At 31.1% G+C, this 16,747-nt stretch overlaps 1 protein-coding gene, 1 non-coding gene and 1 pseudogene across 2 annotated transcripts; all 3 read left to right on the top strand.

Annotated features, from left to right (window-relative positions):
• The first annotated feature begins 648 nt into the window (after positions 1-648).
• Positions 649-756, top strand: LOC112088266. Its single transcript, XR_002900432.1, has one exon. It is a non-coding gene; the product is annotated as a small nucleolar RNA R71 (small nucleolar RNA).
• A 5,363-nt stretch (positions 757-6,119) lies between these two features.
• Positions 6,120-6,848, top strand: LOC18021844 (dof zinc finger protein DOF4.4). The gene has a single exon (XM_024158526.1). The coding sequence runs from the start codon at positions 6,120-6,122 to the stop codon at positions 6,846-6,848; it is 729 nt and encodes a 242-aa protein (XP_024014294.1).
• Positions 6,849-14,689: 7,841 nt separating this feature from the next.
• On the top strand, positions 14,690-15,419 carry LOC18021843 (annotated as a pseudogene).
• The last annotated feature ends 1,328 nt before the right edge of the window (positions 15,420-16,747 follow it).

The following is a 16,747-nucleotide window of genomic DNA, read 5'->3' as shown; positions in this document are numbered from 1 at the left end:
TCACTAATCTCTTGAGACCTAGATTTTTCAAGCTCTAGAATTCTTTTGTTTATGTTTTCAGCTTCAGAAGGGGGAAAAATAGGATGTGGAACAGGATTAGATTGAATAGCCAAGATTGGTTCGGAAGGTGGTTTCCAGGCAAGTTCGGAAGACGGTTTCCCGTGGTCAGAAGGTTCGCGACCGTGGTGAAACAGGTCTTGGCCGCGGTCAGCATCATCACGACCGCAGTGAAAGCTTGGTTTGCCGCGGTCCGGATGAATGGACCCGCGGTGATCAAAAACGAATGGAAAATCTTGAATTTGGTAGACTTCTGCAGTGTTAACCATCCCTTGATCATAAGAATCAATTGGGTTGTCCCAGCCATCAAAGTTACACGTATTGTGTACCTTATTTGGTTGTTGCAATCCAAGATGACTCATTATGTGATGGAGACACTTCATAACTTCCGAAATTTCTTCTTTCTTCTCAGGAAGTGCAGAATCACCAAAGGTTACATGATTTCGGATGCTGTTTGCAAAATTTTTAATGAAAACGTGAGCATCTTCTACAGATCTAGTTGAGAAGTCTCCATTACTTGCTGTGTCGAAAGAGTGTCGTAACTCTGGAGTTATACCTCGATAGAAGATACCCAGCAGGTATTCTTCGGTATATCCATGGTGTGGACAATCTCTTTGGTATTCCCTAAATCTTTCCCAAGTCTCTAAAAGATCTTCATCTTCTTTTTGTTTATAAGTTCTTATCTTGTTCCTTAAGAGATTTGAACAATTTCTAGTGTAAAAACGATTTAGGAAAGCAGTTCTACACGCTGCCCACGTTTTTAGTGAAGCAGGTGGCAAAGATTTTAGCCATTTGCTGGCATTATATCTAAGAGAGAATGGAAAAGACTACACTTGTGGTAATCCCCATTTGCTGTAATGGTTGCACATAATTCTTCGAACGTCTCGATATGGTCTATCGGGTTTTCGAATGAATAACCAGAGAATTGATTTTGTTGAACTAAATGGATATGGGGTACCTTAATTTCGGTTTTGCCATCCTCTGGTATGGCTGGTTGAATAGCTCTTCGATCTCCCATGAACTTCTCGAGTGAATCGAAACTTCCAATCAGTTCATCATCACCTTCACGTTTTGTCGATCCGATCAGTTCATTGTCATCATAGATCGGTTCTTCAAACTCATCATCAGTCAGGTCATCATCGCTTGGATCACCATCCACACGATATGGTGGATCACCAAGAGTTCCGGGAACATGTTCCCGGTCTCTCATCACAGAGAAACCTGAAAACAAATCAAAAGAAAAAGTAAAAGTAAACAAGTGTTCTAATGGATTTAAGCTGGGATTCACAACAAAACAAATCAAAGTCCTCGGCAACGGCGCCAAAAACTTGATGTCGAGAAAAAGCGGGGTTTGCTGTTTTCGTTTTACTAAGCTTCAGGTTTTAAATTTATAACCCCTAAATGTCTGCAAGTGCACAGATGTGCGCTGTAGTACTTAGGATATCGATCCACAGAGACTTGGCTGTTTCAGTACGAATTCACGGCAATGCTTAAATCAGACTAGAACTAAACAATTTGGGTTTTGGTTTTGGGTTTTGGTTGTCACTAAATCTAAACTAGAAAGCTAAACAAGTAAAAGAAAATAAAACGAAAGCAAGTGCAAGCAAGTAAAAATCGGTTATGAATGAAAGCAAGTAACAAGCGAATTAAAGCAGAATGGAAATCGAAGGTTGTAAGCAATGAAAGACAAACATTGGGCATCAAGGGGAATTCGCAGGGGTTCATGGACTAAGCTATGTCGATTTTAAACATATGATAAAGGTAATCAACTACGTATGTTCTAGAACTCGAGGCACGGAAGTATGAATAGCCTACTTTCGCAGCACTAAACAACTATCTCTCGCAACCCTGATCAGTAGGTTTCCACTCTGATCCTAGAAGGGAGAAGATGCAATAGTAGAACAAGACTCATCAACATTCACAACTCAACTATAGGTAGGTTTCCACTCCTAAAGAATTATTGCTCGTTTCACCCTAGTTCAGACAATCAATGAAAGCTTTCGCAACATATCATATCAGATCGGCTTCTAAGTGGCCAGCAGAGAATCACGCAGTAAGATTAAAGGCAAACGAAGAACATCTAGAAGATTATAAATCCTAAATCTATCGATTCATAAGCAAAGACACATGAAATTCCCTTTGAAAAATCCCTTTAAACCCAACTGGGTAACTACTCAAACATATTGTAACAAAGCATCATAGAGTATTGAAAGTGCAGGAAATTAAATAAAAGAAGGAAGAAAAACGAAGAACAGAGTTGCAGGTGGAGGCGCGATGATGCTCTCCAGCGGCGGCTCCTTCTTCAGGATCGACGGCGGCCTCTAGGGTTGCTCCCACGAAAATCCCTCTCTCTCTAAGTTGTCTAAGTTTCTGTTCTCCCCCTTTAGAATGATCTAAAGAGGGTATTTATAGCTTCTGCAAAAATAACGAAAGGAATTGATATAGGCTTTAATTAAGTCGTCTGGAAAGTGAACGACCAAGTTCCACGGTCGCGGTGGCTTTACCCGTGGGAAAACAGGTGTTGGCCGCGGTCCCGGCACATGGCTCTCTTCCGGAACTGCATTTTCTGTCATTCTTGCATCGGGAGTATCTGAAGATCTAACCGTTGGATTGTCTCCAAACCAAGTGCATTAGAAAGCTGGTTGGATCCTCTATATTTTCGCAATTTTTGGGGGTGATCAGATGGTGAGAAGGTCTTCATCGCTTGTCATACTTATGACGGTCTGCATTTATCCAAAATTGCTCATTTGTTCCAAATTGCATATCTTTTGCCCAAGTTTCTTGTAAAGTCTTTTGAAACTTTAAGACATTGAAAACACTTTAAAAACCATTGAAAACAGAGTTAAAACACCTGTATAAGATACAATTATGATCCATAAAAGTGGTCAAAATACGGTGTTATCACTTTCCAGCAATGTATGATGTCCAGCTTCACTGACATGATCGAGTATTTTATGGAAGTCTTTATGGATAATTTCTCAGTTTACAAATCATCCTTTAAAGACTGTCTGGACAATCTCTACAAGGTATTAGCTCGATGTGAAGAGAAGCACTTGGTCCTTAATTGGGAAAAGTGTCATTTTATGGTCAAAGACGGGATTGTTCTTGGGCACAAAGTTTCAGAAGCTGGGATTGAGGTAGATCACGCAAAGATCGACGTCATGACGAACTTGTAACCACCATATTCTGTGAAATTAGTAAGGAGTTTCTTGGGACATGCTGGGTTTTAGCGAAGATTTATCAAGGATTTCAGCAAGATTGCAAGACCACTTACTGCTCTGCTGTGTAAGGACGTCAAATTTGAGTTCACAGATAAGTGTCTTGCTGCTTTCGAACAGATCAAACAGGTGTTAATAAGTGCGCCTATTGTGCAGCCCCCTGACTAGAATTTGCCTTTTGAGGTGATGTGTGATGTCAGTGATTTCGCAGTAGGAGCTGCTCTGCGACAGAAGAAGGACAAGAAACTTCATGAAGTTTATAATGTCAGTCGAACCATGGATGATGCTCAGAGGAACTACGTGACCACCAAGAAAGAGATGTTGGCTGTGCTACCGCCGAACGGTCCCTACCATTACGTTTTCACGGTGTCTTGACACCATTTCCCAAGTTGGTCTTCATCGTGGACTTGGCCCAATTGGAACTTCATGGTGTTTAGTCCATAGTTGCTAACAATAATGGCTTTTTCTTGTTAAAAGGCCCAGTAAAAAGAAGTTCATCAGCGTTTGACAAATATAGCTCCGGCTTTTACTTTCAGGTTCCTTCTTCCGTTACTACAGAGAGACCAATTCCAATAAATCCCTCTAGGGAAGCTATTTGGATCAACTTCCTCCAGTTGGAAGAGATCGTTTTCACCTTCCTCTTTTGGAAAGGGGGGTAGGGAGAGAATTTTACCGCCATGTTTCCTCTCTATGAGAGACTTTCTTTTACGTCACATTGTAAAGTGACTAATCTTAGACACTCCAGCTTTGCCATGAAGTTTCAACTGACACATTCAAGCTTGGCCTCTAATTCGTTCAATCTATCAATCTCTATCTGTTTTAAGTTTAATCTCCTCTATTTTGTATGCTAGTTATCATCGAGGATGTAACATTCCCTCTTATTGTACTCGTGAAGTTTAAGTGAATGAAACAAATGGTTGAACAAAAAAGAAGTCTCATAATTAAAAGTAAATTGAACAACCACAATTATAAATTTGATAATTTGGTTTAACAATTAAAAATAACAGATGAACATTATTAATATGAGATGTGTTAGCATGTAAATAAGATAAATCTACGGCTATAAAATACAACTTGTACATAGAACTAAGTTTTGATTACATCTGTTTATGTGTTCCTCGAGTTTCAAGTGTTTTATCTCTTAAAGTAAGTCTGTTTTCAGTAAGTACTCTGTTTTGAAACTACACTTGCTTTGATGTATGTGAGCTGCATTAGTGAATATATAAGATAAATCTATGGTATGTCTAGAATGTCAAGTCTCTCTTTTTTCCATCAATCTTAGATTTGGTCGACTGTTAAAGATTTGGTATTCTAAGGTCATAAAATTATTTATCATGGTGTGTGGTTTGGCTAATTTTTTTTTTATTTTACAATATTGCTTATTTGCTTTTTATCCCATCTCACCAATAAACAACTTATTATCGGTTAGAAATAGTTATTGACCGTTTTGAGCTTTATATTTGTAAATTATTTTAGTCTAGTTTGGTAAACGAACAATTGTTAGATTCTGGCGCAAACCCTTTTCAAGTATAGACTCTCTTTTTTTGCCTCTTGTTATGTTTGCTAAATGACTTTTAAATTTAAGATTCTGTTCTTCCCTCTCTACTTTAAAGTTTAAACACTCTATGAGATCTATCATGACTAGGAGAAAATTTGATTAAATCCCTTAAAAAAGATTTATGGAAAATTGGTTACTTGATATAGAAACTTTCCTATATGAGTTTCTTGCTTTCTTGGGATTACTAGTATGATATACTCACGCACCCTTTTTCACCGCTATAAACCTTCAACATAGTTTTTCTGTTACACATTTCTCATATGTGACACGAAAAACAATTGTGAACATATCTACTAACACACATATACATGTTTTCTTCTTTATTCAAAATGAGTGACTATAAATCTGCATAAAATTATTTATCTTTATGTTTTTTCCGTTTTAAATATTTTTTGTTTTTGAATTGAATATAAAATATATTAAAAATAAAAAATTTTTACACCAAATGCTGGTTGAATTTGAAAGTAGAAATTAGTTGAAAAGGATAAATAAACTTAAGAGAAAATTTTTAAAATAAAATAAGAATTTGGAAAAAGTTTTTTTTTTTGTTTTGGTTGAGTCTCTTCTCTTTTTGATATGGTTTTTGTATTGAAATTTGTAGTATTGCTTCTCATTATTGGTATCTGTTTTAAATATTAAACACATGTGCTCACCACATATCTCTCTCTCTTAATGAATTACTACTCAATCTCTAATTTTTCTAAAACTATTTATGTGTTTAGTCTATTTCAAAAAATATGTTATTTCCTATTGTGGTTGAGTTTATAGTTTTCTTAATATTGGGTATTATAATCTACTACACACTTTCAGCTCTATCCATTTTTATCAGTTTACATTATAAACAAATCTCATAAAAAATAAAATTTATAATAAAAATTTATCATACGTACGCACATGTTTTCTTAAACTTTTTTTTATAGTAAAACAAATAAAATTTATAATTTTTTGGCCTAAAATTGGTCTTATATTCTCAACTATCCCTAGATTTTGTTCTTATTATAAGAGTTGGCTCATTAATCGTATCTTCTTGATTCTCCATTTTGCATATACATCCAATAGAGTAAAAAAGACTTAGTTGTTGACTAAGCTTAGCCCAAAATTTATAGTGTGAAGATTGATTTTTAAATTTTATTAATACACAATCTTTGCCACGTTTTGTTCACAAACTCATTTTCTAGAACCCAAAACTTATTTCTTATTCAATTTCTGCTTCCCAAGAGCCTATATAAAAAGATACCCTCACAACATAAAAAACCATAAAAACGATTAAATAGCTCTCTAGAAAAATGGAGAACTCAAATATTTTTGCGATAGGAAACAATCAAGTGAATGAAGAGAAGCCTCCACCACGTTTTTGTCCAAGGTGTAACTCAGACAACACCAAGTTCGGTTATTACAACAACTATAGGGTGTCTCAACCGCGCTACATTTGCAAAAACTGTCGCCGACACTGGACTCATGGTGGAACGCTAAGAGACATACCGATTGGTGGAAGTGGCCGTAAAACCAAGCGTCCAAAGATAAATCAACCTTCCGTTTCTCAGGTAGTTTCTGTTGAGATCCAACAAGTTAATCACCACCAACCTTTCTTACATGTTCAAGAAACCAATGAGTTTACTGGAACTTCTGATTCTTCTTCTACTGTTGTTCCCGTTGGGAACCATTTCAGTTCTTTACCTGAAATTCATGGTGATATGGTGCTTCCAGTTCAAAGTTTTCCACCATTGGATTGTTTAGATTTCTTTGATGGATCGTTTTACCAAGATTATTGTGATATTGAATCCAATGCTTTGATTGGTAATCTTTTGATAAACCAACCAATTTGTGGTCAAGTAAATAATTGTAACAATTACTGCATCAATCAAGACGTGCAGAACCAGAGCTGCAACAATAATATGAACACGAATCATAATGCTAGCACTAGTGGAAGCAGAGGATCTTCGGGCACTGATAACATGAACAAAAACAAATTCGTGCCGAGGTCTTTTTTCCATATGGAGAAGCATGGTCCTTAAAAATTATATATTTGAATAACCCATTTCCTTTTCTTAATTTTATGTTTCATTTTTTGCTGAGTTTTGTTTTTTTAAGTGATGAAAGTTTCTGTCATTGTTTCTCAAAATGGAACACCTTTAAAATATATTATAAATTTATAAATATTTAGATGTGTCCAGTTTATTATTTTGCAATTTACTCTCTTGAGTTTTGATCATATAGCAATACATTTTCCTTTGTTATAAGTAAGACCTTGAGCAAAATATCAAACTTTAACTTCAGATCTTTAGCTAACATGTAAAACAAATACGTTCACTAGAAATCGACAATAATCTTGTTATAACATAAGTTAAGCTAGTTTGTGCATGTCATTTGATATATTTCAAAAAAATATGATATTCTTTAAAACCAATGCATTTTTGGTCCGGATGTTTGATACTCCCTGTTTTTATGAATGAAAAAATATGTTAGGACCATTGGTTAAATTTTTGATTTTGATTTTTTAAATTTATTTATATAAAAATAAAAATAAAAATATACACATATATCCATATTATAAAAACGAATCAAATTTATTTTTTGTTTGATTTATTCTATATTTCATTGAGCGAAAATCTCATAACTTAAACATACTAGCAAAGCAATTATACCATTGATAAGTTAAGATTACCTGTCAAAATATGAAACTAACAGATAAAATATCATTAATTCATTCTAGATTAGAATCTAAACCACGCGTGAACGCAAAATAAATTTTTTTGTCAACTAGATTTTGAAATATATAAATTACGTAAAAATTTTTGTAGACTGAATTTTTCAAACTACAAATTAGAAATGAGAAATAAGAACTAATTGAAGTATTATTGATTCAAAGATGTTGATTTTTTTGGTTGTTATGTTTTTGGTGAGAAAATGATATTTGTGTTGATTTGTTGTGTAATATGTGTTTCAATATTTATACCATATTTCTAATTGGCGCTATCCAGTTCTAATATGCATTGTGTGGGACAATAATTTATTATACATTAAAATTTATATTGAATAAAAAAATCTTTAGGTAATCTAAACACTAACAAAAATATTTTAAAAACTACAATGAAATTTTTCATTCCTTAAATGATAGGAACTTTTGTTATCTAAGAAAATTATAAATTTATAAAGTTACCATATGTTATATATTAGAATAATAAGTGTACGAGTTAGTATAGTATATATCAGTATAATTTTAATTGTAAACTTTCTTATTATGTGAATTTATATCACCACACAACCAATCTATATATTTACTATTGTTCAAATGGGTTAATTTGTTCTCTAATCTGCTTTGAATTAACCAATAATTTTGTAAATTTTGTCAAACCTATCGGTAAATTACGCATTTATGAAAACATAACCCTAATATGTCTTATCATAGTACTATATAAAATAAGTATTTACTAATTTTGAATATTTAAAATTTATAAGCTGATTGATTATGATAAAATAAATATAATAACATATTTATTTATCATTTGCGCTATTGTGAAAGTATTATTTAATTTTGAAGAGTTAAATTATTTCTAATTAGAATCTAGTAATTATTTTTAAAAATAGTTAATAACAATTAATTTTTGTGATTTTTTTTAATTAGAATGTAAGCATTTTACTTACATTGAAAAAATCTAAAATTGATCGTATTAATATCCATAATTTATAATTAAATAAAAATAAAATAAAATTTATTTTTATTGTATATTAAACCAAACTGGATTACTATTAAAATAGTTTTCAAAAATTTTTTAAAAAAATAAGAGTGTTTGGATGCAAAGACTAAAATTGCATCTGTTTTAATAGTATAAATGTGATATATATATATATATATATATATATATCTATTTATTCTTGTAGTTCTTGTTCATAGTTTTAGTGAATTATTACTTGTAAAAACTGTAAATTAAAATATCTTACATTTTTCCTTTGTAATGTCAGTTTAGAGCAGTTATTAAATATTTTTAATGATTTGATAATTTGTGTGGTTGAAACGATAATCTCTCAAATGCAGCTTAGATGAGTTAAAATATTAACGTTGATGTCATTCTAAATTCACTATTTGATAGTACATATGTTTACAATTTAAAACTAATTTGAGTATAACTAAGTATGAAATACAAGTATATATTGAATACTACCATTCCTTTTGACTCAATGATCTTACCATTTTGAAATGGAATATTTTTAGAATGTTGGTTCGTTATTTCCCCACTTTTATGTACAATATTAAAAATGGTGATTTGCAAGAATAATAGTTTCTAAAAAAAAATTAGTTATCTACCATAGAAAAGTAGTCAATTAGGTAAATGACAGTAGTCCACTGTCAAAAAGGTGCAAAAATATCGAAAAACCCCTTGCACATTAATATGTAAAAACTGCAACATTTTCTCATTCTTCTGCCACTGAAAGACAAAAAATATCTATTTTTTCTCTCTTAACAAAATAGATGACTATCATGACAGTTAAAACATATGACTATTTTTTTGCTTCATTAAAAAATCAAATGACTATTACGACAATGTAGATGTTCGAGTAGTTTTTTTGAAACAATAAAGCATCATAGTTATGCTAATATAGGTGCTCGAGTATATGACTACTGAATAAATAGTCGTCTAAATGTAGAAATTTTGTTTTTAAAATACTTATGCTAATGCTTATGCTATAATATATACACATAAGAAATTTTGTTTTTAAAATACTTACGTTTGATGTGGGAAAATATGATTTTATGTTTTTATTAGTTATATTTATTATTATTATTGTTTTTAATATATACACATAAGATATTTTGTTTTTAAAATACATATGCTAATGTAGGTGCTCAAATATCTGACTACTGATGAAATAGTCACCTAAATGTTGATGACTAATTCATCATCAAATCACTCATAATACCCACATAAAAAAAATTGAAGCATTAAGACATCATAACTATGTTGGTATTCGAGTAGGTGACTACTAACAAAAAGTAGTCGTATAAATATAGATGACTAACTTATCATCAAATCACTAACAATAAGCTTATGAGATAAAAAAAAAAATTGAAGCATTGAAGCACCATATTTATGAAGGTATTCGAGTAGGTGACTACGGACAAAATAATCGTATAAATGTAGATACAAATCACTAACGATAGGCACATTAAAAACAAAATTTTGAACCACTAAAGCATCATATTTATATAGGTATTCGAGTATATGGCTGTGATAAAAAATAACCATACATATGTAGGTACTCGAGTACATGACTATTGACAAAAAATAGTCGTTTAAATGTAGACAACTAATTTATCAACAAATCCCTCACGATAAACATATAAGAAAAAATTATTGAAGCCTTAAAGCACCATAGTTATGTAGGTATTTGAGTAGGTGACTACTCACGAAATAGTCGTATAAATATATAGACGACTAATTTATCATCAAATCACTATATACATAATGAAAAAAAAAGTATTATAGCACAATAGTTATATATATAATTGAGTAGTTGACTACTAATGAAATAGTTGTTTAAATGTAAGTGAATAATTTTTTCATCAAATCAGTAACATTAACTTTTTCTGAAAAGAGAAAAGCTAAAAAGAACATTTTCTGGAAGAGATAACGTTGAGACAAGAGAGAAAAGTTAAGAGAAAAAAACTGAGGAATGTAACTAATGGTCCCCATGTCTGAAGAATTTTGGGGTAATTTCTCAAGGAGTAAAATAAACATTATAATGGTGCAAATAAAAGCTCTGAATCATGTTCTTCCACCTAATTTCCCTATTAGAAAATGGTTGATGTAGTCTCATAGGTCAGTTCCGCACGTCTCTTTTCTACTCGTTCCTCTTATTCCTCTTTGTTTTTGTTTTGAACGACATGCAATTACATTTAAACTTGAAAGAGTTACACTATTGCATGAGTTCCTGAAGAGCAGATTTTGCTAGAGAGTCAGCCGACATATTCATCAGAGGTGGAATAAAAGTTTCCAACCTTAACATAAACAAATTAAGACTAAACTTCTTTTAGATTAAAAAAAAATAGTTTGAGCTGTTTTAACACTTACTTATTCTTGACTAAACCAATTTGACAATTACAAAAGTTTCAAAAACTTCTTATTCAAACTTAGGATGTTTGCTCATCTCGATGATCCATCCAATTGAAGCAAGATGAAGCAATAATATGATATTTGTTTAATTGCATCAACCGATTCATTTTGATGGATCATTTAGATGAAGCATATGAATTACTTATAAAATTATGAAGAAAATTTTAAACTCATCTGGCTGATCCACATATGGATAGAGATCATTCAGTCCAAAAAGTCAAATCTATAAATTATAAAATGAAAATTTTTAATAAAAATTATGTATTTCTTGAAAATTATAGATGTCAAATTTAATAATTTGGTAATTATTTATTTGCAAATATTTTTAAGATCAAGAACTAAAATTAAAATATTTGAGTTATGACGAAAAGGATAAATTTGTAATTAGATTAAAGCATGATTATTTATGGTAATTATTAATTTATACAATATAAAATTATAATAATTTGTAAAGATATAGAACATTTAATTTATGTATTTTATCGTGGTAACTCTTAAGCATTATGACTATTCATTTCTTTTAAAGTTATCTTGAAGTTTTAAAAATTTTATTAAAAAATTAAAAATAGATTATTAAACTACTATAAAAAGTAAATTTTTTCTTAGATGATTTAAATGTGAAGCAACTTATATCTATTTTATTCACAAAATTTAATTGTCCTTGATTTTATTATGATCTTTAATCTTCTGAAACTCATTTTTCATTTAATGATAGGCTGGTAATTCTTTACAATCCTTTGATCACATGTTATTTTTTCTTATTTATACAATCGTTTTTTTTAATGGAAAAATCTCTAAAATACCTCCAAAAAACTAAATCTTTTCTAAAATAACCCACATTTTTTCATACGGACAACTATAGCCTTCAATAAATAAAAAAGCGGAAACTCCATTGGCGAATTTTTTTTGGCCAGATCTAATGTTTTAAAGACACATCTCACCCGCCGTTTCAACAGCCGACTCTCCTCTTCTACTGCCATAACTTCCTGTTTAAACGTAGAGCTTTCAATGTTTCATCATCAAACTTTCACATACGCTGCTCTGCCTGCAAGAGTTGCCTCAACGGCGAAAATTCAGAGGACCGAGCCTCTCCCATATCCTTTTGCCCTGCTATGTTTGAAAATTCCGGTGTGCTACCACCGAACGCTCCCTACCATTATGTTGTCACGACGTCTTGTTTCCATTTCTCAACATTGGTCTTTATCGTGGGTCTGGCCCAATTGGAACTTCATGGTGTTTAGTCCACAGTTGCAAATAATAATGGCTTTTTCTTGTTAAAAGGCCCAGTAAAGAGAAGTTCATCACAGTTGACAAATCTAGCTCCGGCTTTTACCTTCAGGTATCTTTCTCCGTTACGACGGAGAGACCTATTCCAATAAATTCCTCTAGGAATAAGCTATTTGGATCAACTTCCTCCATTTCGGAGAGATCGTTTTCACCTTTCTCATTTGGGGGGGGGGGGAAGAAGAGAATTTTACCGCCATCTTTCCTCTCTATGAGAGACGTTCTTTTACCAGGTTCATTACTAGTTAAACAGCTTAACTCCTTCACCAATTTGCTCTCTTACATCCGGGATTGCATGGGACCAAAAGAGACAACTGAGATCGCTTCAGCGGATTTTCAGAGGTAAGGATTCTTTCTCAACGTCACATTGTAAAGTGACTAATCTTATACACTCCAGCTTTGCCATGAAGTTTCAACTGACTCATTCGAGCTTGTCCTCTAATTCGTTCAATCTATCAATCTCTGTCTGTTTTAAGTTTAATCTCCTCTATTTTGTATGCTAGTTATCATCAAGGATGTAACATTCCCTCTTATTGTACTCGTGAAGTTTAAGTGAATGAAACAAACGGTTGAACAAAAAAGAAGTTTCATAATTAAAAGTAAATTGAACAACCACAATTATAAATTTGATAATTTGGTTTAACAATTATAAATAACAGATGAACATTATTAATATGAGATGTGTTAGCATGTAAATAAGATAAATCTACGGCTATCAGATATAACTTGTACATAGAACTAAGTTATGATTACGTCTGTTTTTGTGTTCCTCGAGTTTCAAGTGTTTTATTTCTTAAAGTATTGCTCTGTTTTCAGTAAGTACTCTGTTTTGGAACTACACTTGCTTTGATGTATGTGAGCTGCATTAGTGAATATATAAGATAAATCTATGGTATGTCTAGAATGTCAAGTCTCTCTTTCTCCCATCAATATTATATTTGGTCGACTGTCAAAGATTTGTTATTCTAAGGTCATAAAATTATTTTTCATAGTGTGTGGTTCGGCTAATTTTTTTATTTCTACAATATTGCTTATTTTCTTTTTTATGCCATCTCACCAGTAAACAACTTATTATCGGTTAGAAATAGTAATTAATAAGTTAGAAATAGTTATTGACCTTTTTGAGCTTTAACTTTGAAAACTATTTTAGTCTAGTTTGGTAAATGAACAATTGTTATATTCTAGCCCTTTTCAAGTATAGACTCTCTTTTTAACCTTTTGTTATGTTTGCTAAACGACTTTTAAATTTAAGTTTCTGTTTTTCCCTCTCTACTTTAAAGTTTAAACACTCTATGAGATCTATCGTGACTAGGAGAAAAATTGATTAAAATCCCTTAAAAAAGATTTATGGAAAATTGGTTACTTGATATAGAAACTTTCCTACATGAGTTTCTTGCTCTCTTGGGATTACTAGTATGATCAACTCACGCACCCTCTTTCACCGCTATAAACCTTCAACATAGTTTTTCTGTTACACATTTCTCATACGTGACATGAAAAACAATTGTGAACATATCTACTAACACACATATACATGTTTTCTTCTTTATTCAAAATGAGTTACTATAAATCTGCATAAAATTGTTTATCTTGATGTTTTTTCCGTTTTAAATATTTTTTGTTTTTGAATTGAATATAAAATATATTAAAAAATAAAACTTTTTTACATCAAATGCTGGTTGAATTGGAAAGTAGAAATTAATTGAAAAGGACAACTAAACTTAAGAGAAAAAATTTAAAATAAAATAAGAATTTAGAAAGAAACAAAAATTTTGTTTTGGTTGAGTCTCTTCTCTTTTTGATATGGTTTTGGTATTGACATTTGTAGTATTGCTACTCATTATTGGTATCTGTTTTAAATATGAAACACATGTGCTCACCACATTGTTTTGTCTATTTTGAAAAATAGGTCATTTCCTATTGTGGTTGAGTTTATAGTTTTCATAATATTGAGTATTATAATCTACTACACACTTTCAACTCTATCCATTTGTATCAGGTTAGATTATAGGCAAATCTCATAAAAAAAATAAAATTTATAATAAAAAATTATCATAACGTACACACGTGTTTTCTTATACTCTTTTTTAGAGTAAAAAAATACAATTTATAAATTTTTTGCCTAAAATTGGTCTTATATTCTAACATATCCCTAGATTTTGTTCTTATTATAAGAGTTGGCTCATTTAATCGTATCTTCTTGATTCTCCATTTTGCATATACATCCAATAGAGTAAAAAAGACTTGGTTGTTGTCTAAGCTTAGCCCAAAATTTATAGTGTGAAGATTGATTTTTAAATTTTACTAATACACAATCTTTGACACGTTTTGTTCATAAACTCATTTTATAGAACCCAAAACTTATTTCTTCTTCAATTACTGCTTCCCAAGAGCCTATATAAGAAGACACCCTCACAGCATAAAAAACCATAAAAACGATTAAATATCTCTCTAGAAAAATGGAGAACTCAAATATTTTTGCGATAGGAAACAATCAAGTGAATGAAGAGAAGCCTCCACCACGTGTTTGTCCAAGGTGTAACTCAGACAACACCAAGTTCGGTTATTACAACAACTATAGGGTGTCTCAACCGCGCTATATCTGCAAAAATTGTCGCCGACACTGGACTCATGGTGGAACGCTAAGGGACATACCGATTGGTGGAAGTGGCCATAAAACCAAGCGTCCAAAGATAAATCAACCTTCTGTTTCTCAGGTAGTTTTGGTTGAGATCCAACAAGTTAATCACCACCAACCTTTCTTACATGTTCAAGAAACCAATGAGTTTACTGGAACTTCTGATTCTTCTTCTACTGTTGTTCCTGTTGGGAACCATTTCGGTTCTTTACCTGAAATTCATGGTGATATGGGGCTTCCAGTTCAAAATTTTCCACCATTGGATTGTTTAGATTTCTCTGATGGATCGTTTTACCAAGATTATTGTGATGTTGAATCCAATGCTTTGATTGGTAATCCTTTGATAAACCAACCAATTGGTGGTCATGTAAATAATTATAACAATTACTGCATCAATCAAGAAGCGCAGAACCAGAGCTGCAACAATAATATGAACATGAATCATACTGCTTAGCACTTGTGAAAGAAGAGGATCTTCGGGAATTGATAACATGAACAAAATCAAATGTGTGCCGAGGTCTTTTTACCATATGGAGAAGCATGGTCCTTAAAACCTATATATTTAATTAACCCATTTCCTTTTCTTAATTTTATGTTTCATTTTTTTGCTGAGTTTTGTTTTGTTAAGTGATGAAAGTTCTGTCATTGTTTCTCAAAATGGAACACCTTTTAAATATGTTATAAATTTATAAATATTTAGATGTGTCCAGTTTATTATTTTGCAATTTGCTCTCTTGAGTTTTGATCATATTTCAATACATTTTCCTTTGTTATAAGTAAGACCTTGAGCAAATATCAAACTTTAACTTCAGATCTTTAGCTAACATGTAAAACAAATATGTTCATTAGAAATCGACAATAATCTTGTTATAACATAAGTTAAGCTAGTTTGTGCATATCATTTGATATATTTCAAAAAAATTGATATTCTTTAAAACCAATGCATTTATGGTTAGGATGTTTGATACTCCCTGTTTTTATGACTGAAAAAATATTTTAGGACCATTGGTTAACTTTTGATTTTGATTTTCAATTTTATATTTCTTTATATAAAAATAAAAATATACACATACATCTATATTATAAAAACGAATAAAATTTATTTTTTGTTTGATTTATTCTATATTGCATTGACCGAAAATCCCATAATTTAAACATACTAGCAAAGCAATTATACCATTGATAAGTTAACATTACCAGTCAAAATATGAAACTAACAGATAAAATATCATTAATTCATTTTAGGTTAGAATCTACACCGCGCGTGAACGCAAAGTAAATTTTTTGTAAACAAGATTTTGAAATATATAGATTACATAAAAAAATTGTAGACTCAATTTTTTAAACTACAAAATAGAAATGAGAAATATGATCTAATTGAAGTATTACTGATTCAAAGATGTTGATTTTTTTTGTTGTTAGGTTTTTGGTGAGAAAATGATTTTTGAGTTGATTTGTTGTGTAATATGTGTTTCAATATTTATACCATAGTTCTAATTGGCGCTATCCAATTCTCATATGCATTGTGTGGGACAATAATTTATTATATATTAAAATTCATATTGAATAAAAAAATCTTTACATTATACAAACACTAACAAAAATAGTTTAAAAACTACAATGAAATATTTTATTCCTTAAATGATAGGAACTTTTGTTATCTAACAAAAAAAAATATAAATTTATAGAGTTACCATATGTTATATATTAGAATAGTAAGTGTACGAGTTAGTATAGTATATATCAGTATAATTTTAATTGTAACCTTTCTTATTATGTGAATTTATATTACCACACAACCAGTCTATATATTTATTATTGTTCAAATGGTTTAATCTGTTCTCTAATCTGCTTTGAATTAACCAATAATTTTGTATAT

This window comes from Eutrema salsugineum, unplaced genomic scaffold (assembly GCF_000478725.1).
Source record: "Eutrema salsugineum unplaced genomic scaffold, Eutsalg1_0 scaffold_15, whole genome shotgun sequence".
NCBI classification, from domain to species: domain Eukaryota; kingdom Viridiplantae; phylum Streptophyta; class Magnoliopsida; order Brassicales; family Brassicaceae; genus Eutrema; species Eutrema salsugineum.
Note: the sequence above shows the minus strand (reverse complement) of the source record. Positions and strands in the feature narration are given on the sequence as shown.